Source organism: Thermobia domestica, chromosome 8 (genome assembly GCF_964235325.1).
Source record: "Thermobia domestica chromosome 8, izTheDome1.hap1.1, whole genome shotgun sequence".
In the NCBI taxonomy this organism is placed as follows: Eukaryota; Metazoa; Arthropoda; class Insecta; order Zygentoma; family Lepismatidae; genus Thermobia; species Thermobia domestica.
The window spans coordinates 94,591,045-94,615,943 of record NC_137461.1 but is presented as its reverse complement, the minus strand read 5'-3'; the positions used below and the strand labels follow the sequence as shown (position 1 = coordinate 94,615,943).

General features: G+C 36.4%; 1 protein-coding gene across 1 annotated transcript in view; it reads right to left on the bottom strand.

Moving 5' to 3' along the window:
- LOC145691789 (L-serine dehydratase/L-threonine deaminase-like) overlaps window positions 1-24,899 on the bottom strand; it is a 71,831-nt gene that overhangs the window by 31,802 nt on the left and 15,130 nt on the right. Inside the window, exons 2-4 of the mRNA XM_081767099.1 lie at window positions 23,920-24,074; window positions 14,591-14,758; window positions 1,326-1,426 (exon numbers count right to left, since the gene is read on the bottom strand). Of these exons, the coding sequence (XP_081623225.1) occupies window positions 1,326-1,426; window positions 14,591-14,758; window positions 23,920-24,072 (422 nt within the window). The 5' untranslated portion in view covers window positions 24,073-24,074. The remainder of the gene's footprint in view (window positions 1-1,325; window positions 1,427-14,590; window positions 14,759-23,919; window positions 24,075-24,899) is intronic.

The window sequence follows — 24,899 nt, the reverse complement described above, 5'->3', positions numbered from 1 at the left end:
TAATTGTAGTTTACTGAGTTTACTGAAGGATGAACATCAAAAATTGTGATTTTCTCGAAAACGGTTCTAACGATTTTGTTTATAATTCATAAGTCAGGTTTTCGATAATAAGTCCGTACTGTAGTAAGAATCATTTCTCTTAGAAAATTGAGGAGGAGGAGTTTATCCTTAAGGGTGAATTCTTTTTAGATGATTTTCTTAAAAATGACACAAGCGATTTTGATCATATTTCACAATTAAATATTTCATTATTAACCTTACAATACAGCATAATTCATTTATTCTGAAGAAATCTATGAGTGATGCTTTATTCTTGGATTTTGTTTTGAAATGTGATTTTGTTCGTATTTCACAAATGAATATTTCACTTATAACAAGACAATATAGCATAACTTATTTATCTTCAAAAAATATACGAGGCGTGGTTTGTTCTTGGAGTGTTTTTCTCAGATGACTTTCTCAAAAACGACTCGGGCGATTTTGATCATACTTCATAAATGAATATTTCATTAATAACATGACAGTACAACATTATTCATTTGTCCTGAAGAAATGTACGAGTAGTAGTTTATTCTTGGAGATGAATCTTTTTCAGACAATTTATCAATAACGATTATGTCATTTTGTACATATTCCATAAATAAATATTTAATTAATAATTCTATAATATTATATAAATTATTATTTATTTCATTTTTATTCTTATAATGTTGCATTAATCATTTCCATGAGAATATCTACAAGGGGTAGGTTACTCTTAGTGTGAGTTCTATATATTGTAGACTTTGGGAAGCACAAAACCTACTTCTGTTATTGACAATTTCCATAGATTTCACAAGGAGCATCTTCATAGCTTGATGTTATATGCGGTCTTTGAAGGGAAAGAATGCAAATAAAGGCGTTTATGAAGTTACGGGAATATTTTGTGACGATTTTTTAATTCAGGCTCTAAAAGACATTTCAGCTCAAACGAATGAAAGAAACGGTTTTAGAGCTATAAAGCTTGTACACATGGTACTTGTTTCTTCCGTCTGAATGGAAGGAGTATATTACGTCACACAGACTGTTTTAGGCAAGAAGAGGAGGAGGAGGAGGTTGGATTGAATACCAGGCGCAGTTAGTCCATTGAGCCGTGTGTTTCTGAATGCGTAAGCACACGGCGCAAGAATTTCTGAGTAATTTTTACCTTAATTTCTTTTGTAACACTTACATATATTAAATATGCTAATATAAAATGTTTCGTTGTACGTAATTCTGATTATTTTATAAATACTATTTAAAAGGATTTGTGTAAATTTGTAGTTAACAATAAAACTACTATTTACCATGCATCTGGATCATCGTAAGGATGTATAAATGCCACTTCAGGGTTTTCTGCTAGCAATAGTGCCTTTTCATTTGCTTCATTCCAGTTGCTCCCATGAACCTGTGAATTACAAATAGTAGAGATTATTTTTTATCAAGAATTTTTATTTTGTTCACTCTAATTGCATGAATACACTGAATAAAATATAGATGTATCTGAATTCAATGAATAAATAGATCACAACGTATAAGTGAAACGTACTATGAATTACATCACTTCGTCTGGTATGAGTTCCACATAAGCTGAAATATTATCATGAAAAACTAATTATCCCCTCTTCCATCAAGAAATATCAAATTTAACCATTTTTCACAAATACCATAGCAGGCGTTTTCTTCATTTTTCTGTAAGATTTCACTGATTTTTAAATAGGTTGAAATCTAGCACTTACAGTGCCATGGATGAGGCATTCGAAATTGATGATATCGTTCAAATATTGCACTGGGTCATTCCATATCAACTCAACACACCATTTTGTACTGACCCCTTCAGATTTTGATGTTTTTTTTTTTTATGTGACATGAAGATATCCTAGCAAGATTGAAAAATACCAAATTTCAACCTTCTAGGTCAATTAGTTTTCGAAATTTTACGGTTTGAAATTTCCAATTTTGGTCAAAATTGCATACATTAGCTTTTTAAATTTGATATATCTCGGCTCCTAATTAACGTACCGAACTAAAACTTACATCATTGCAAAGCCATTGTTTCAAGCTCTTTTTAGATATATAAATTAATGGGGGTGTACTAAAACGAATTTTCGAAAATTCGAATTCGAATTTTTAAATTCAAATTTCTCGAAGAAGGGCAACTTTAAATTTGTAAAATAAATCTCATATGTAGGTTAGACCTTTATAAAGATCCAGTCAAAATACAATTTTGGGATCGTTATAGGATCGAGAGAGACAGACTTCGAAGTAAATTGTGTGAATAAAGAAAAAATGTGTTACATGATTTGTATAGTGTTCACTGAACTTTCCTTGTGTTGTAGCATTTGGCAATTATTCAAACTACTCAACTGTAGCGCTTCTAAAAGCAAAGATTCATCCAGACATCCAGCATCTATAAGCTAGCATAAGTCTTTGAAGGTATGTGTTTCTGGAAAGTCCTGGTAGTTGTTTTGACGTCATCTTCAGGAATACGGTAATCACGACCAGCAGGTGTCACTGGGCTTACTTTGCATAGAATGTCTAGTGACTTAACCCACAATACGTTCACCTTATTTAGATAAAGAAATGAAGGTGCTGGTTCAGCAGGGTGCAAAAATATTACCTTCAGTAGTGACGACATGTCCGAGCCACCAATTTCCTTCGTAAACTGTAGTCACATATCCATGAATTTCACTTAATGGAAGTGTACTGGATGTCAGTAGTTGGTGTATGCTGGATGTTGAAGAAAAGGAAGAAGGGCTTGGTCTAGGGCCGTACTGGGATACTAATGAGGGCGGTGGACAAGTCTACTAAAAGGGCGCCCATACAAACGGGAATATATATCCGTTTTAGTTCTTGTAGTAACATTTCTGTCAAATAAAAAGAAGCTAAATGTATCAACAACTTAATACAGCTCTATGGCCTATGGACACAGGAGGTTCAGTGCCGCATATACAAAAGCTTTCCATTGATTTCCGTCCTTAGCCTACTGGACCCAGTTTCTACTTTATATTTCAGTCTCTGCGAGAACCATTTTAATATTGTCCTCCCATTTGCGCCTCGGTCTTCCTAATTTTCGTTTCCCTATTTGGATTTCCAGTTCGAACTTTGAAAGCGTTTATAATTTCTTCCATTCTGGCTACATAACCTGCCCATTTGAGCCTCCTAGACTTGATGACCCTAACAATGTTTTTGTAAACGGTATAAAATTATGCAGTTCATCGTTATGGAGTTTCCGCCATTCCCCGTTCCCGTTCCTCTTGGAGTTCGAATATTGGTTTAAGTATCTTGTTTTCAAATACTATCAGTCTGCGATTTTCCCTCAGAGTCAGTAACAATGTTTCGCAACCATACAGAACAACAGACATGATTATCGTTTTATATTTTGAGTTACAAATTCCTCAACAGAATTCGCAACAACAAAAATTTGTTAACTCAATAATAACACGAAATCCCTGCTTTCAGTTATCTTTTTTTTTTTTTTTTTTTTTTTGTGATTATGGTTTTGGTCTGTTAATAATAATTCTAGGTATGTGGAAGTATCCACTTTGTCGAAAGAAAATATTATTTTGTATTTTAATGCATTCATAAAATTCAGTATTACGATCCCGACAAATTTCAATTTCTTTAGTTTTCTCTGCGTTTACTTTTAAGCCCATATCTCTGCAAGCGTTAAGTAAGATTTCTGCATTCCTTTCTATTGTTCTATCATCCCCTATTAAATTTACATCATAAGCATACGCCATAACCTGGCAAATACAATTCAGTTCTAGGACCTGATTCCTGTCTTTGATTTTCCTTATAGTGTTCTCCAGAACAAAGTTAAATAATATTGGCGACAACGCATCTCCTTCTTTCAGGCCATTCTCAACGTGAAAGCTCGTGAACAAGAATTTCTCTACTCGAACCTTACTTTGGGATTCATTTAAACATAAGCTACCTTTTTCGGTATTGCGAATTCTGTAAGCATATTGTACAAGTTTCCCTCCTACCCTAGTCTAAAGTCAATAATTGATGTGCCAGAATATTGTATTCCCATTTCTTTTCAAGTATTAGTTGAATAGTAAATATCTGGTAGATAGTTGATCGATTTTACCTACATCCGCTCTGATAATCTCCAATAATTTCATCTGCGTATGGAGTCAATCTTGCTAATAGAATGTGTAAGAAAATTTATTGAACATTGACAAAAGAGAAATGCCTCAGTAATAACCAGTCTTGTTGCTTTTCTTCTGAATTGGAACAATGATTGATTCTTTTCACTCTTGTGGTAATTCCTTCTTGTTCCAGATAAGAAGAATGAGTTTGTGTATCTTGCTCTACAATTCCCCCCCCCCCCAGCTAAAATTAAGTCAACCAGAATTTCATCTACACCCGGAAATATGTGTTTCTTTAATTTTTTAATAGCGATTTCTATTTCTGTTATGCGACAGAATAATAATAATAATAATAATAATAATAATAATAATAATAATAATAATAATAATAATAATAATAATAATATAATAAACTGTTTATTTGGTCTTTCTTACAAATCATTGTAACTCCATGTAAGCTCCATTTGCAACTCTTGCAGTATCTAGCCTAAACTAATCTCTCTCCACGTATTCTATAAAATCTGTGGTGTTACTGAAGCAATCGCATTCATAATACGGTTCTTCAGTTCATCAAGGTTATGCACCTTTTCACCAGAATACACAAGGTCTTTTACATACCCCACAGGAAGAAGTCCATGGGGGTAACATCAGAAGAGTGTGGAGGGCACCTGATTGGCCCATCACGGCCTATCCAACGGCCAGGAAATTCAGTATCAAGGTACTCCCTCACTTGTAGGCTCCAATGTGGCGGGGCAACATCCAATTGGAATATCACCTGAGGTTGCAAATGTTGTAACTGGGGAACAGCAAAGTGTTGAAGCATGTCTAAGAATACATTTCCTCTTATGGTATGCTCTACGAAAAAGAAGGGGCCTATATCTGCATTGTGTTTTAAAGCACACCAAACATTCAATTTGGGACTGTCTTTAGAATGTTCTATGTACGCATGCGGATTCCCAGATCCCCATATCCTAACATTGTGTCTGTTAACACAGCCAGACAAGTGAAAAGTTGTCTCATCAGAGAAAACAACGTTCAATAGGAAATTATGGTCAAATCAATCCTGTCCAGACTTTAAGTAGCAAATGCTGCTTTCTGTGGCTTATCGTTGGGCTTAATTTCTTGCAACAATTGCACCTTATACGCGCGCAAACGTAATCGTTTGTGTACCACCAGGGCCGGCGCGAGGGGGGTCGAGCCGTGCCACCGCCCAGGGCGGCAAGTCTAATGGGCGGCAAAATTTGAAAAAGAAAAGAATACTATCAAAATATAATGCTTCGTAATAGGCTCACATGGAAAAATAACATTGTGTTCACCTAAGAATGTAATGAACCTACTTCACTCACATTCAAGAAAATACTCACTAAGGAAATTCAGAGCATTGCTCCTCATTTTCAATTATTAAATTACTAGCCACAAGTATCTCGTTCAATATTTCCCTTGCAGAGGAGTAGACAAGTTTTTGAGCTAGAGTGCATAAGATTATCAAGGTGTCTTTTTATATTTTTTTCTACTCAGTGATGTCCTAACGCTGCGTTCCAAGTATGCAAAAGGTACACTCCCACTTGAGATAGGCCGTTCTAGCCTGTAGCATCTAGAGACATTTAGGTTCTAACAGCGAGTTTTTGACCAATTTACAAATTGTTCATTCTGAATATAGTAAATCGTACAGCATATTTTTTCTTGAGAAATGTTTCATTTTTTTGAATAGCTAAAAAAAAAAAAAAAAAAAAGTTTATGACTTTTTTCTGCGTCAGTTCAACGTTGGGCCATACTAAAGGAACATATTAGCAGTCTCACTTTAAAATCATTAACCACCACAAGGTGGGAGAGCCGAATTAATGCTCTGACTCACGTCAGTTATCAAATAGGGGAAGTTTATGATGCTTTACTTCAAATAAGTAATGACAATAGAACAGATGGGATGTTCTGTGTATAGCAAACTAGCTGCGTTACTTTCCTTTCCTTTACTCACTCGTTGTCTGATATGACTTTTTACTCCACATAAACATAGTAAGGAAAAATCTTCAAAGCATTGATTTTCATGTGTTGGATGCAGTAAGATTTCTTGAAAATATATCTGGGTACTTTGAGAGAAGAAATGATGCAAAGTTTCAATCTTACTCAGTTGATGCGACAGAGTTGGCATCAGCATTAGATATGGTTGATCCACGGATATGTAATACAATGCAAGCTCGAAGTCGAAAGAAGAGGAGACAGTTTCAGTGCGAGACAGAGGATGAAGCTATTGAAGATCCACAAACAAGATACAAGATCGATTTTTATTACAAAGTTCCAACGCTTAGCTATAAGAGAAAGGTTTGAACAACTTAAATATCACGACGAGTATTTCGATTTACTTTACGATATAAATAATTTTAAAGATATGCCACCTGAACTTTTGTCTGAAAAATGTACTAAACTTGTCAGCATTTTAACACACGAAAACTAAAGATATTAACTTCAGTGATTGAAAGACGAACCGAAAGTGTTATCCACTATAGTTAATCCTAAAAGTTCACCAAAAGAGACTTTAAAAATAATTAATGAACATAACTTTGCTCCCAATGTCAGTTGCACTTAGAATTTTGTTAACCTTACCGGTAACAGTGGCAAGTAGAGAAAGACGTTTTTCGAAACTTAAGCTTATTCAAAACTATCTACGTTCTTCCATATCTGAAACACGCTTGAGTGGTCTAGCGATGATATCAATAGAACACAAATTGGCTAAAACATTGGACTACGCGAATGTGATAAAGGAATTTGCTTATATCAAAGCAAGAAAAGTTTCTTTCAATTAAGGTATGTTAAATTTATGTATCTCTATTGTGTTTTAGTACATTATAAGGCTTAGGCTAATCACTTAAGATTTACCGTAATATCTGATTTACTAATTATCTTCTTGCTCCATACTCTACCGAAAACGCCTTTTGATATAAAATAAGCCTAAAAATTAAAATTCTTAGTCATGCCTAAAGTATATATATATATATATATTTATTTTAAATTTTATTTTCTGTATGCGCTGCTGTATATTACATATATACAGCGAAATCGAGCATACTGAATATTGTGTCAGGATAGAGTCGTTTAAATATTACGTAAGCATTCCAGAAAGGTAGTTCATTTTCTTTGTTTACTTTTCCATTTTATACATGTTTTTAAATGACACTTGAATGTCATCTGTCAAAATAAGGTTTACGGATTAAAGGGGCGACATGTGAAAGCACCGCCAAGGGCGGCAAAATTGCTAGCGCCGGCCCTGTGTACCACATCGGGCACTGTTGGCTTTGGAATTGCCAATTACCTGCTCGCTGCGTGAATTTACTTCCTCGGGCTACGTGAGAAGCACTCTCTTATTGCTTCCACATTTTCTTCTGACACACGATTTACCACAGCTGTGTTGTTTCACTACACTTTTCGTTGATAAAAATTGATCCTTCCACGCCTGGATATTGTTGCGTGATGGCGGATCCTTGTGGTAAACACGTCGAAAGTTTCGTTGAACTTGAACAACACTTTTTGTATCTTCAAACTACCACATCCATTGCGCCTTTTCGAATGCCGACGTCATTTCTGTTTATCGGCGATACTAGCGCTGTCACCGGTAGTTGTTCAAGTATGAAAATTTGCTGAACAAAACTTTTTGAGTTTTCCTTCAATATGAATGGTTCTCTTTTCTTCTGTATCTTTGACCATATTAAAACTTTACACTTTTAAAAACCGTCAGTTCCATTCCGGACACCATGCACTATTCCGAACGCGAGGATTCCAGTAACTAGGATTTTGAACAATTGAATTGGTCATTGCAGAAAGGGCACATGTTACAAAACCATGTTTTCGAGAAAAAGGCAAAAAACCGTTTAATTTGTACGTGTGTGCTGTTTCCAAAATGGCATGCCATGTGCTTTGCTAATGAAGGAACACTATTATTTTGTGAGAAACAATAGTTCTCGATCGTTGTTCATTTTCGTAATAGACAAGTTTGAAATTTTGCACATGTGCCCTTTCTGCACTGTCTGAACTGAGAATGAAGCAACAAACTATAATTTTTACTAACCTACGAATATTATATGATCTACAAAGAATATACTGTTGCGCGAATTGTTTTGAGAAATAAATAAAGACTAACTTAACAAAACCAAAGGCAATTTAGATGAGGTTTGAATGAAGGTATCCTAATAAATCTTTGACGTATAAACGCCTTTAAAAGTCACTCTCTAATACAACGACCAATCTAAGTTATTGTAAGACAAACAATACTGTAGGTTATTATTAATAACGTAGGTTTTTGTTTTACATGGGTTCATTACTCATGTAATTTACAATAGAAAACATTACAAGTTGACTGAGTAAATATGATAATAAAGCCACATGAAGAGGGTTAGAAGAACATTCTCGAAATACACAATGAATAAAATAAACAAAATTCGTTTGATTCATAATATGAAAATAACATTATTTTGGATATCAGTGTTTTTCTTCATTCCGCTTCTTCCCCACAGTCGCCATTCATGCGTTGCTGTGCCGCTTCATGAGTTCTCGGCCACTGCTGCAATTGATGATGAAATTTGGAATATCCGACTTTGGAGATAGACATCCTGGGAATCTTTGGTTTCTAATGAAAGGAAATATGCCAGTATATTGCATCGCTCAATTTCGGTAATTTTTGAAAAACACTTTAATGTACACCGTCAATCATCGCCTGTTCTTACAACTAGAATATACTTGCCAGAATATGATGTATGTGGCAGTCCTTTAACTTTAGATCGTTTCATGATATTTCTCGCTGGTACTTCTTAGTATGCCGAATTCCTTTTCGTTTCTTGGTCTGTGGAGAATCATCATTACTACTTCCAAACATGGCAAAGTCAGCACTACTAATCACAACACACTAGTGTTGCCACGAAACGGGACAGAACCCTTTTAGACGAGACACGAGACGAGACAGACTACTTGTCCCGTCTCGAAAACGAGACGAGACGGGACGTCCCGTAAAATGTTTCGTGTCGTCTCGTGTCTCGAAAATGAAAACGCTGGCGGGAGTGGCCAAGATTGAAATTGCCAGTGGTCATATAGATTGCAAAAGGAAAATCCCCCTTGTGAGAAAACATGTTGAAAAGCCTTCATAGAAAAGTGTCCTCTGTCTATTGAATGAAACAATCGTGATACATGAGCTTCGAAGAATATCATCCTTAATGTCTTGTCCCCAATTCCCCTTGCTGTAAACTGAGGAATTCTCATCTTTTTAATTTCTGGCTGGAATGATGACAAACAGAATCAAAGACAGGGAAGATTTTTACAAGGTCAAGAAACCGAACTACCACCACCATCTATTCAATTTGAAAACAGGGTCATTACAGACTGTAGTTGAAAGTTCTGGCTGAGATGGCGGAAGAGAACAGAACAGACTACATTTGTCTTTATTCTCTGGTGGCGGTATTCTTTTTGCTATATGAACCGAAAACAGCATTGAAGTATGTCATCTTGCAACTAAAATTTTGTCTTCTCCCTCTCTCTCTCTCTCTCTCTCACACACACACACACACACTCACACATATACACAAAAACATACTTTTACCATTTTACCAATCGCTCGCTTATTATACAGCAGTCATGTTGTAAAATTCACCTCCTCGTTTGGAAGGCGGGCGAAGGACAAAGAAAGCAAAGATATTATCGACCGACGAACCCTTCAAATTGTTTGCTTTCAGCAAATTTATGATACTAACAATAACACTTTAGGTGAAGAGGTTTTACAGGGGGACCTTCGTTTTGTTACGCGGAAATGTTTGATCTGACCAGAGTGCGAAATTGCCCTCTGCTTCCATGTTGAGAGGAAAGGAATACTTCACTTTCCTAGTGAATAATATTCATTAGGACCTGAATTATCTTCAGAAATTGTTTCTTACAGGCATATAAAACCTCTCGAACTTGATAAGTTTAAAGAACATTTGGTATAATATTCATGGAACTCCGTTGAAAGCAGAAAATATCATGAGAATGATCAAAATTCGAACATTGAAGAACATAATTAACAGAAAAGAAGTAGGATACCCAAACCATATTTTTAAACCTGCTATAAAATGTATATCCTATATTTTTACTAATTCCTTACTCCCAAGAAAGTATCCTGGGGAGGATATTCTCTCCAATTTTTTCAGACTGAAATCCTTTTATCCCGTACGATTTCGCCGCCTGACACGATACGAAAAAACAAATGCTGTTGAAATCCATACACATGACCCTTCCAGGGCTCAACCCGGGCCCTTCAAGCCATGGTCTATCGCCGCAGACCGCTCGGCTTGGTATGAAGATGTACGTTGTATGATTGCGAATAGATCACGACAATATAAGAAACTTTAATCCAACATGGCCAACCAAAAATCAACTTTTTTTAGCCACTAGCTAATCTGGCTGTACTGTCATGAGTTTGTTACACAAACGGGGCAACCACCACATACTAGCACACACCCCGCGGTTATGGGAACAGATTTGAACCATGGAGGTGAAGACTGGCCCCAAGCATTCTTTCGTCCGATGTGTCGTTCAGCTCCCATTACTATGGCACTTTAAGTAGAGCTTACTGTGCAGTAACATATAAAATTTCAATCAAATACTTTCCATTACTCAATACAAATATTTGGTTCCGAGCTTTTTAAAAAAAATAATTGCAACAAATCTAAACATGCTAAAATGGAAAGTAGTTTTTGGATTGTTATGGGTTAATACTGTGAAACCTAAAGGCTGGACTATATGAAATCAAAGTGTACACACACATCTATATCTCTCTATTTATCTATATATCTTTCGATCTCTCTCTCTCTCTCTCTCTCTCTCTCTCTCTCTCGCTCGCTATATATATATATATACAGACACTATAAAGTAAGTGGGCTGATAGTATGCGGTAGTGTCGGGGATGGTGACACCTTTACATCGAACTTTGCTTGTCGTGTAAACATTATTTGACATTAGTGCCTTCATCTTCGACGTATCTATGAGCAATTTGCTGTATATTCGTGTATTGAAACTAGTGAAACAAATTTCAATGTTTCAGAATGTAAAAAAGAAAAAAAAGAAAGAAAAGAAAAAAGCCAGGGTCGAGAAGCCTCAGACAACTAACAGCAGAGATATATTATCTGGTAAACTATTTGTCCTTGCCTTGTGAGCTTATTTGAATTTCTTTTTAAGACCTTTAGGTAACTTTGGCCGAATGGATGATGGGAAAATTAGTGGAATGAAGAAAGTGGTAGGATACTAGACAACTTCGAGAAAACACACACATTCGAAAAATGAAATGAAATGAAATGTTTGAGTTTTACGTCCCACGGTTATGCCGGTTAGGGTAAAGGAGACAGTGATTATGAGTAATGAATGAAATGGTGGAATGAAGAAAGGGGGTTGGAAATGGGAGAACCCCGAGAAAACCCACCTACACGGTGTTTGTCCACCACAAAGTTCACTTGATCGAATCCGAGACCCCAAGCACCAGAGGTGAACGCTCTACCACTGAGCCACCGCGGTCCCCACACACATTCAATGTTTGTCCATCACAAAGCTCACATGGTACTAAGCGAGATCGAACCGACTACCACATCCAAAGAGGTGAAGGCTTCACGGTGTAGCTACCGTGACATATCTTGTCTTGTGTGTTCTGGGTAATACTTGTAACTTAGTTGTATCTTGATTAGCATTGTGCGGCCTGCTACATTTTACTTTCGTTCCCATGGTATGCTGCTATATTTTTTACGAAACAAAACGAGACAAACGAGACGAGACGGGACAGAACCTCTCGAGACGAGACACGAGACGGGGCGAGCACATTTTTTCGAGACGAGACATGCTTTGCACGAGACGAGACGAGACAGCCTGAAGTCTCGTCTCGTCTCGTCTCGTGGCAACACTACAACACACTCTGGTGCTATTCAGCCGGTTTGCACCGGTTCGTTAGAACCGGTTGTTAAAATATTTCGAGTTCGCAGAACCGTTTGTTATACCGAGTTACACTCACTCAGACACACAGACACACAGGCAGCTGAAAGGGAGAGCTTGTTGGATACAAATTTTTCCCAGCCAAAAATAAGTGACGTACTAAAAATATCTTGCTTTGCTCTGTACATATCAGATTACTGGTTGGGTAGGGGAACGGTAAATTTTGTCTTTGGTTTCAGAAATTGTTATAGCTGTGGGATTAAACATATGATCTCTCAGGACAAGATATACGGTAAGCGTTTATTCCTAGTATATCAAGAATGACTGGGGCTATAGGCCTATGAGTGATGTGGTGAGGGCTATTTATATTTGAAACACATACCTACCATTATCGTCAAGTACCGATCCATTGCTGCATAAAGGTCTTTCCAATACTTTGTTGACAATCATTTATCTTGGACAATTCGTTTTCAATATATTCGCAGTGAAAGATAATTTATTCACGCCATCTTGTATTAGGATGCTGTATACGTCACTATTTGTTACTTCTGGTATTCAGTAAAAACAGTGTTTTCTGTAGGGACCGCGGTGGCTCAGTGGTAGAGCGTTCATCTCTGGTGCATAGGATCCCTGGTTCGATCTCAGCTCGCGCCAAGTGAACTTCCTGGTGGACAAGCACTGTGTGCGAGGGTTTTCTCGGGATTCTCCCACATTCTTCATTCGAGGTTTCCTCCCGCATTCTTCATTCCACCATTTCATTGATTTCTCATCATCCCGTCTCCTTTAGCCTATGTGGGACGTGAAACTGAAAAATTTCATTATATTTCGTTTCTTTCTCATATACAGAGTAATTCAAAACAACACCGACAACGTTTGGGAGATGATTCCTGACACCAAGATAAAGCGAAAATACAGACCAACCTGGGTGCACAAATGCTTACTTTCGGAGTTATAGGGTGACGAAAACGAAAAAAAAAATACTTTAATGGTCCATAACTCCAAAACTAGGGGACATACGTATTCGAGTCAAGACTTCACTTAGGAACTAATATGTGCGCTATCCAATAACACAGTTTCAGAATCTTAAGGTACTCACACAACAACTTTTATAGAGGAAGTTTGATTACGAGAATACAATTTGAAATACTCACCAACTACGTCTATAAAACTTGTTGCGGAAGTACAGTAGGATTGTGAAACTTGGATATTTTGATAGAACACATATTAGTTCCTAAGTGAAGTCTTGATCCGACTAGGGTAGATCCCATAGTTTTGGAGCTATGGACCTTTAAAGTAAATTTTTTCATGTTTTCGTCACCCTATAACTCCGAAAGTAAGCATTTGTGCACCCAGGTTGGTCTATACTTTTTGTCTTATCTTAGTGTTAGGAATCACCTCCCAAACGTTGTCGGTATTGTTTTGAAACACCCGGGGAGAACCGGTTGTTAAAAAGTTAGAATAGCACCACTGACAACACAAGATGAACACGTTCAATAATACGCCAACACCCACGACGAACGAACGATATAACTGTTAAGACGGACTGTAAATGAAAAAAAAATGAAATCTTCAAGTTTTACGTCTCACGGTTATGCCGGTTATGCTAAAAGAGACGGTGATTATGAGAAATGAATGAAATGAAGAAAATGGGAGGAAACGGGAGAGCCCCGAGAAAACCCACAAACACAGTGTCCACCACAAAGTCCACACGGCGCGAGCTGGGATCGAACCAGGGACCCCAAGCACCGGAGGTGAACGCTCTACCACTGAGCCACCGTTAAGACGAACTGTGTCGTACTAGGTATCTAATCATAAAGGTGCATTTTAGCGGGAAAAGTATAACAAATTACTGTCTACAGCGCGTTCAATATAAGATTTTCCTGCACTGAACGCCGTTTTTAATATTCAAAATAACTGCCTTCAGAAGTCGATACCAGAGATCTCTTTGTGGCAAATAATGGGCCTACCTATGTAGATAATAAATCTAATGTTATCACAATTTCGACCAAAATGTCACATGTGCCCTTTCTGCAATGACCGATTCAATTCATATTTTTAACAATTCAAGCGGCTCCACAATACGACCACAATCGAAGTCATTTAATAACACAACAGGCGCTCGCTGACGTCGTCCTGGCATTAAGTATAAGAACTGTTACTTGCTGTACACATAACTACACTCATCATGTTGTCAGGCTGCCTTCAAACTATTAATAGCATATCCACAAACACCACGATCAACCAAGCTTTAAGCATTCCTCTGTGTACACGGATTCTGTGGTACAAATTTCGTTCGAATCGAACAGTGTTCTTAAATACGGGCAACACACTATAAGAAATTCAACCAAATTATACTCCAGTTAATGTAGCCGATCGATTTTTGAGCTCAATATCCAATCCGATTTCAGACCCTTATACTATCAACTTTGAAGATAACTGTGCATTAAACTGCGTTTACTTAGACTTCCACTCTATAAATCTTACGTACGCAAGTACTTGTTCTACTTGTAAAAACTACCGTAGTTGTTTAACTAATTTGAACTTACCACAACCTCTGCTTCTTCGTCCTGTATTCTATTTCTCATAAGTGAAGAAGTAGTTTTTGGTACGTAGACGGTCATGGGGATACCAAGCAGACGTGCGGCCATTGCCATAGCAAGACCTGCATTACCTCCGGATGATCCAACAAATCTCTTGAAGCCTCTAGATGCCTTCTGCAATGTAAAGATGATTATAGCAATATTCAAAATGATACATCTTCATTAGGTTGGATTCCATTACGATAAAAAGAAATTCACCTTCTAGATTTAGTTTCGACTTTGTTCCACAGGAACACTAGAACAATTTAATGCTGTCATAGAAACGAATAAAAACTAAAGAGAACAATATACAATTGCTAATTTTATAGCCTTTACTGCTATTACCATTAACAACTGTGATCACACTAATTTATATTGACCTGTCAAAACTGCACAATGTAAATTATCTCAATGAGATGCCATCGAAATCAAATAGGTACGGAGATATTTCATGAACAACTGAGCCACATATTCAAAATGTTATTTATAATTCAGAAATTTAATTATTTACATGAAATAGTTATGGAAAACACTTCGCTCTTAAGTTTAAATTTGTTCAATTTTTACTAATTAATAGTATTTGTGATATTTCTTTAAGATTATTCACGCTGGTCAAACTGAGTTCTGTTATAAGAAATCAATGTCTACGCGTATAAGGTTGATTTCATTACTTCACGTTATCAGTTTATAGTGGTTCCCTAACTTTTCCAGTCAGTGATCCAAGTAATCAAACAAGTACGCCCAGGGTGCGAATTACCGGGGAGGATGAGGAGGATTTTCCCCCTCAATCACATTTTGTTGCCCCCCCCAAAAGAAGTTGCTGAAGTATCCCCACCGGGGATGCTCGCTTCCCCCCCCCCCCAAATTATGCTCAGTATAACTTCAAATTTCTTCGGAATGATCGATATAAACTATTCAGTTTTGGTCATTTCTACTTACCACCTAATTACCCACTATTTTCAACGTTGTTTAGTTGAACTATTATATATTATTATGACTAAGGTTGGTACTTGCAACTGTACCTTTGTACACTTCAGTTCGTCATCGTTCGTGAATTTGAATGTACTAATCGTGTACAACAAAGCCACATATGGTTTTATAAATGTTCTTAGCAGTTGGCCAAAAAGTAAACAAATAGCTTCTTCCACCATACTTGGAGAAGTTCGGACATGTCATATTCATCCACTACATTTGTATCGATTATCATCTTATTTTCATTTTTGTTATAACATGTTATTTCATTTTCCAGTGTACTCTTTGTTAGCACATGGTCTTCATTCCCTAGTAGTTTATGTGTATGCAACTCAAAATTTGCATTTAATTTGTGATAATTAGCATAGTAATCACTGCCTTTTACAGTTTACGGAAATGAACTTTTGAAACTGTACTCAAAATCTGAGATATAGATATTTTGTCGGAAGTATATGTTAACGTACACGCCGGGGATACGCTCCTAGTGAGCAGACATGTTAGTGAAGGTGATTTTTAGATGAATAAGCGCATAATTGAAGATTTGTTTCAGCATTTGTTAATATGACTGGTTCTCCATGTCATTATCCGTGTCTGTATAAGCATTTCAACTGGAGCGGGTTTTTAAAACTTAGCCCTTCATTTTTCCATCTTTCTTTTCGCTGTACAGTTTGCTGTCCACGCTAATAATGTCAGAAAATGTTCAATGTAATGTTTTACTTTATTTGAATAACGTAGCCCATAGTGAATCAACTCATCTGCAACCTAACAGTAAAGTAATTGTAAGTCTTGACTTCCTGAGCCTCATCACGGAATCAGTATTTGGAGAAAAAAGTCGTGAAGAGCGCAGCTTTAGCGGGAATTAGAAGCACAAGCCGATACAAGCACTAGTCGATTTCTTAGGCATAGAAGTCGTCCTCTTGGCATAAGTATCAGCAGGATAGAGTGCAGGCCCGGAGGACACAGCCGGTGAATCAGATGTTAAAGCAGGAAAATCAGCGTCAGATGGTAACTTCCGTTGAGTAGTACGTCTTGACAATAGTTTATGAAGAACTGGGCATTCTTTGTAGTTTCCTGGGTGACCTCCTCCACAGGGACGTACGCAAGAATTTATTTCGGGAGGGGTCTAAAGCGTTTCGGGAAGGGTCCAAATACAATTTGAGGCTAAATTATATGAAAATTTCTAAAATTGCCCCTAAAAGTATACTACATTTACAAAATAGGCAGGATTTCGGGGGGTCCGGACCCCCAGGACCAACCCCCTGCGTACGCCCCTGCTCCTCGACAATTTGGGCATTTAGCAGGAATATCTTATGATTTGTTAGGACATTCATAAGTTTCATGTGGTTCAGCACATTTGATACATCTATGAGTAGCATAACAATAGGATTGGGTGTGTCCAAAGCGTTGACAGTTGTAGCATTGTATAAACGTCTTCGATCTGTAAGGTTCCACTGAAATTCGATAGAATTGAATCTATTCAAGTTGGTAGATAGAGGCTACATCAGATGTCTTCTTGAGAGTAACTAAAACTAGGGGAAAGATTTTATCTCCATGTCCTCTAAGTTGTTGCACTGCAATAACAGGGTATCCTCTATTTTTCAGATCCGTCTGAATATTATCCACTAGAGTGTCCATTGGTAACTTAGGAATGACTACTTTTATCAGAATTTCACTTTTGATCATCTCATAAGAATACTGAAGTTTGAATGAATTACAGTATTTTTTCAGCTGTCCATAATCAGAGGGGCATTGGCACTTAAATTTTATGCGATCAGGATAAACTGCGCAATAGGGAAGTTTTTTGCAAACTTCAATAGGTCCATGCGTAAGGTTGTATGCATTGCCCTCCGGACATTCGTAGATAGTGAAAGATTTGACCTTGCGTTTAATTTTGCGATACAATCAGCATGTGTACAGTTGTCATCATGTTCTTCATATGTATCGGTATCATTACTGTCCATACGGGTGTCAGATTTAGGAAGCGGCACACAAGTTGCAAGAACATCGAAACTATTCTTCGTAGGTACTGGTGTGGAAAGTTCTGTCTTTGGTTTAAATGTCTGTTTGGCCATCTTAAATGGACGTTCCACTGTTTGATCTTCAGAGTGAGATGTAGCTTCTGTCCAATGGGAATTGAAACTGTCATTAATTAAATTACCACTAAGTAAGTCGTATTTTGAGGGAGTTTTACTACTACTCATGATGCACTGGTAAAGCTCAGCCATACACTACGAACTCAGCTCTTCTTCTTCATTTCTAGTGGTTAAGTTGAAAACTGCTAGTCCATTTGGTTGTTTCTCCGGTGGAAACTGATTGGTGGAAACAACTGCGGCAAAGCGGACATCATCAACGTATTAGGACAGTTGAAAATTAGTGATCATCATCATAAATCAACTATTTGCGAATACTCATTTACTTGGAAATGACTACAATGTATGTCCCGGGAAAGAAGTTATTCTAGGAGTTACGAAATTACCCAACACTCTCCTAAGGCCATGTTTCAGTACATGCTTAATGTATGTTACTAGTGACTTCTTAGTATGTACTGGTTTTCATCTCATGTATTAAAAGTCTCACTCTTCCCTGTGAGAAAATCTTTTGAAATCGCCACTACTTCTAGTTCAGAGATATTTGATGTGTTAGGGTTTTCCAATGTCGCACCATAAAATTCTAACATTGAATGTCATTTAGCGAAGTCCTCGTATTTTCTAAGTCAAGAACAACTGACTGAGGATATAGAAATACTTAGTCAAAATTCACACAGATCTTTGGATATAAGATAACAACCAATTAAAAAGTAATTTTCATCATGTCAGAATGAATAACTAACTAAACTAACTAACTCTATGGCCTATGGAACTCGGAGGTTCAATGCCGCATTCACAAAAGCTCTCCACTGACTTCTATCTTTAGCTAACTGCATCCAGTTTCTACTTTGTATTCCAATCTCTGCGAGATCCATCTTAATATTGTCCTCCCATCTGCGCCTAGGTCTTCCTAATGGTCGTTTTCCGATTCGTCTTCCAGTCAAGACTTTGAAAGCGTTTCTACTTTTTTCCATTCTAGCTACGTGACCCGCCCACCTAAGCCTCCTAGACTTGACGACCCTAACAATGTTGGGTAAACCATTTAAATTTTGTAGTTCCTCGTTATGAAGTTTCCGCCATTCCCCATTCCCGTTCCTTTTGGGTCCGAATATTCTCAGGATCTTGTTCTCAAATACTTTCAGTCTATGTTCTTCCCTCAGAGTAAGTGACCATGTTTCGCAGCCATACAGAACAACAGGCATGATTATCGTTTTGTATATTTTAATCTTCAAATTCCTCGACAGAATTCGCGACTGTAATTGAGTCTACCGAATTCTGCTTTTAGTGAACTAATCAGAAAATTGTCTAAGTTGGCCACTAACGAAACTACAGCCATTTGATAAGATAATTAACAATTGGACCAAAAAAATTATCAGTGATCATATCAACATTTACCTCAACGGATCTTCTCAACTTACGTTAGGCGAATTGTTAGTTAACCATTTGCGAAGCTAACTTATAAAATATTCATGACTCCAGCAGTTATATAATAGAAAGAAATCCTAGGCTGGCGGGTGTTTTGACTCGTTATCAACAGAATATTTTTATCAAGAAAATCATTTTCTTATCATACTCAAGGATAGAACGTTATCAGAAATGATAGTCTTAAATACAACAGTTATAGTAAGTTAGGTTCTGTTAGTCGTGACAGAGAACTTATCTCGAGTATGATGTATTTTGTGAACGAGAGCTACTATTAGTCCCAAAATATAATCTCATGCATTATTATAAGTAATTGACTACAAAGTCGATTTTTGAGTTTCATTTTAGACTTCAAACTATATTACTATTTATAATTTAGTTTTAGTAAACTTTAGAGACGCTACATGTTTCACATTGTTACTTCTATTCCTATCCAAGATCTCTACGTTACTGAAAACAAATACTAGTTCTGGCAATTAAAATTCTTTGCGAAATTATAAGAACAGAGTACAAAATGCTATTTCAGTTTATTTTTATTATTATTATTATTATTATTATTATTATTATTATTATTATTATTATTATTATTATTATTATTATTATTATTATTATTATTATTATTATTATTATTAGTGGCGTATTTAAGGGAGCTTCCGGGCTTAAGTCCCCGAAATTTTAGTTACTATTTTAAAGTAAATTAAATATTTTGCAGAAATTTCACATTTCCAGGAATAAAGTTAGCAAAGCCCTCCGAAACAATATCGTAAATACGCCACTGATTAGTATTATTTTCGAAGTTAGCGTTAGCAAAGCTTTTACTATTCGATTCGATTGGGATTTGTGGGTCTGTCCTTGCGTTCGTTTCACAATAACTCTCGTAAAAGTTATCTAATTTTGATTAAATTTGTTTATTTATTTATTTATTTAACAACCACCAGACACAGCTCACAGGCCATTTTATACTGGATATTTAACAACAAATAATAATGGAAAGGATTTGAGAAGGTATTGGTGAGGGCCTGTTTAGTAGGTACCATCCCGGCACTTACCTGGTAGGACTGAGGAAAACCCTGGAAAACCTCAGTCAGGATGTTCGGCAGCGGGAATCGAGCCCGCGGCCTCCCGAATGTGAAGCCAACGCTCCACCACTTGAGCTAATTCGCTCGGTATTGTTTTTCTTTTCCTTGCAGAAATAACAATATTGTTTGCAGTTTCATTTTATCAAGTATAACGGGAATAAAAGAGTAAAATTTTACAAATGTATATGCAAGAAAATTTTCCAATCTAAATTACGTAAAAATGTTTAGATTATGACAAAACATAATGTATATTTTCTTTATGACAGAATATTCTCATAGCTTAGGGTTAAAATCTGCCAAGAATGAAAACATAAATCCATCACCATCAACTTAGAAAAATATGTTCGACGATAATTGACGGGTGGGTGTGTAAAGTGCGTTAAGTCAAAAATTAGTGTTTTAGAGAAATCGCATTTGAAAGTTCAGAGATAAATCCAAAATCCGGTTTTGGGAAAATGATTAGCTGTTGTAGCTCTTCATGTTAATAAGACTTTTTTTTATTTATTTATTTCTGAACCGGATTTTTGGACTTATATCTGAACTTTCAAATGCGACTTCTCTACAACACTAACTTTTGACTTAACGCACTATACAAATCCACCCCCAAATTTTCATTTTAAAATGTTCGATTTTGGCTTAACATGTTGTAACACTGTCTTTGAGACTTCACAAATGTACCCTCTGCAGGGAGTTAAAATCAGTAAAATATAAAGTAATGGATTTACTCTCTAATTTCTCCCCCCCCCCTCTTCCCTGCAAGTTTCTCTTAGATTTCTACACCAAATTTCCAAAAAATTCATTCGGTTTTGATATACTTCATTTTGACTATATTGTATATTTTCTTTGACTCTTTTCGCAATAATCAGTGCGGAAAAGTGAAGTTGGATGAAAAAATCAGTCAAGAATGAATGGTGAATTCAGTCCTCTCGTGTGGGATGGATTGCTCGATCTTCCCAATATATTTACACTTCTGACAATAAAGTTCGGTGAATGATCCCATAAATAGAAAGTAGATACAATATAAATAAAACTTACCTTACTGTCCTTCGAAGTAGTCCCCTGTCGCAGCTATGCAACGCTGAGCACGACTGTACCTGTCCTGGAAACTTTTTGAGAAGTCTTCTTTCGGGATGGTGCTGAGGAGCCTAGTCACGTTTCGCTGGATGTCTGGAATATCGTCAAATCTCTTTCCTTTCAATGCGAGTTTGAGGCGTGGGAACAGGAAGAAGTCGGGATGATTTAGATCTGGCGAGTATAATGGATGGTCTATTTGCACCACCCCCTTTTGGGCCAGGAATTGTCTAACGATATTGGTTGTGTGAGGACGAGCATTATTGTGAACCAGAAACCATATGAACCCTGTTTTGAGTACTGGGGTCGTACCCCTTGTAACGTTTCATGAAACGTCTCAAACTTTCAACGTACGTAGCAGCATTCAATGTTGTTCCCTCAGGTAGAAATTCCTTGTAGATTATGCCATTACTGTCAAAAAAGGTGATTAGCATCGTTTTAATGCGTGATTTTTATGCTTTGACCTTTTTCCGACGAGGCGATGCAGGAGAACACCATTCCATGCTGTGGCGTTTTGTTTCCGCATCGTACCTCACACACCAGTATTCATCCTCAGCAACAATACAGTTGAAGAAATTTGTATTTTAATCCGCCATAGCGATAAAATCCTGTGAGGCAAGAACACGTGCGTGTTCTGGTCATCAGTCAAGTAATGTGGAAGAGTCTACAACACGTTTTCCTTTTTGCTAAGTCGTTGCTGAGGATAAGTCTCGCAGATTCACAGCTAATGTTCAATTCATCAGCAATCATTCGCACAGTTAATCGGCGAACATTCGTGATTAATGTCCTCACCTTTTCATTGTTTTTGTCTGTGCGAGAGTTTGACAGCCTTCCGCTACGGGGGTTATCAGATACACTATCCCGCCCTTTAGAAAACGGCCGAACCACTCGTAAACACACTTCAAGGACACTGCTTGATCTTCGTAAGCCTGTAGCAGCATATCATGGGTTTCTTTCGATATTTTGCCAAGCTTAAAACAAAACTTCAAATTGATCCTTTGTTCGTTCATTTTACTGTTATCAGTTTGGAAACGGACACACTAACAATCACTTGGTATCACTTAAACAGACCACAGTTGACTCACAACTGAACAACGGTGGGTCAACAATGGCGGCACCTGTTGATACTTGTGTGTACTAGCTCCGCTCCTGTCCACTTCCGGACTATAGGTCATATAAACTTTTTTTCTTGTTTTGGTGCTAGGAATCTGTGGTTTCATTTTTTACCATTACTTTTGGGACACTATATATATATATATATATATATATATATATATATATATATATATATATATATATATATATATATATATATATATATATATATATATATATATATATATTCACTGTGATTTTCGTTACAACTGTTCAATTTTGGTGTAATATGTCGTACATTTTTTTAAGCTTTCACGTTCATTCATTTTATATGGAGCTGAAATACGCACAGACTAAAATAGTGTATTACCCTCTCCCCGAATTTTTAATGTTCGACAATAACTTATATAACACTCTAGCAGTGAATTTAGCTCCCCTAATGTAGTATGGATTATTCATATCCTCCTACAGTTAAAAAGTATGATCCATGATATCTTTCGTAAAATCATTAGCTTTTTATTAAATATGGCGTATACTTTTTGAGGGTTTACAATCATTCTCACTAATTGGATTTAAAATTAATCGATAACGAGCTAGTAAGTGATACCCTCACCAAGCCCGTATCCACGGGGGTCTAGGGGGCCGGCCACCTGAATTTTTGCTGGCCCCTCTAAAAGTTTCACGATAGGTTTGCAAATGAACTATTAATATGGTTGGATCGTGTCACCATAACTTCTACCACCACCCTACATTTTTGGGCTGGCCGCCAGCCTGCCTCCCACTCCCAAGGTTTAAAAACAATATGTTCGATGATAACTTTCGTAAACATTATTCGATTTTAACAATATGATGCATGTGTTTATTGAGGTTTTCACCCCCACTGTTGCAGTCGAAATCAATTAAATATCAAGACTCGTTTACTCCTGCACATTTCCCAAAGATTTGAATAAAAGTTATATGATAACTTTAGTTTAAGAAAAAAAAAAAAAAGACGGACATAATCTGCTTTTCTGACAATGTCCAATCTCTCAATTGCTTTATTGCTTTCATTTGAAATGGGCCAATAGAGACTGGATGCACTCCTCAATTTATATAACATATTTTCCTGAATATTTATTAACCATACTCAGATTATTGGAGAACATTGTGTTTTGTGAGAGATTAGAGACTTACTCCTGTAATTTGGGGGTTTAAATAAGTGAGAAGGAGGATCGCTTGCTTCAACAATACACAGTATCACTAATTATTGGAAATTTGAGAATCCAATGCTGTATCTGAAATCGCAGAAGAAATCACTCAAAAAGCACTTATGATCAACGAGCAAGTAAAGTGTGTACGGCTTATGAAGGGAACCCACAGGTGAGCAAGGTTGGGACCCACTCTTACGACATACGTTTATGTGAAAACAGAAATCTATATTACACTTGCCTTCTCTAAATTTTGTAGTTTTTGACAAACAAAGATAAACTTATCACGTATATATGCATTTAGTAAGGAGCATATTTTATTGATACAAACTAAATACGAATAAACAAAAAAAATATATCTAGAATTATTATTTGCACATTACCTTTTGACAGCTACGTGACATTCCTCGAAATTTATAGGAACCTGATGGTTGAAGGTTGTCTAACTTAAGGAAGACATCAGTATTTACCAACTTAGTCAGAGGAAGACTATGTACCAATGGAGTAACTGCGTGTAAATAATCTTCACTTTCCATGACTGTTTAAAACGTAATACAAAGTGGAATATTAAAGTCAGTAGCATGTTTTGTAAGTTAAATTTATTCTATAACTAATTATGAGTAATATCATTGCTATTTAGTTAGCAGTCGAAGTGTATTCAAGGTCTGTACTACAATATATTTTAATTTTAAGGAATGCTTAGAAAACTTACGGGAAAACAAATGTTTATGATTGGCGTTCAAATTGCAAAACTCTTCAATTCACATTTTTCAAACATTCCATGAACACAAGCACACAAATCATTTACTACTCCTATTGTCTCCAGAGAACGTATAATATATATATATATATATATATATATATATATATATATATATATATATATATATATATATATATATATATATATATATATATATATATATATATATAAGGGATTGTTCTAACAATAAGGGACCTTCGATGAAGTGTATTATTATACACTGTATTGCGTATGAAAAACTAAATTTTGTTAATTTGGTCGAAACTGTGTACTTTGAAATATTACTAGCTGTTTCGACCAAACCTTAGGCTCGCTATATACTAAAGGTTAAAATCGAGCTTAAAATCTCTAATCGATCACACTTACTTGAATATATTGAACAAATTTATTTTTTGATTTCGCCCACCAAATACCTCAAATTTCACACCATATTAACACTAAAACCGAAATATTGTTAAAGCTCTTGTCCTATTTTTCAAATAATTAATTGAAACAATATAGTTTTTCAAATTGCAATTAAATCGAAACAAAATTTTAAATGGGCAAATTGCTTACATAGCTTAACACTCGATATCGCAGGTAGCGACACCTATTAGAGTG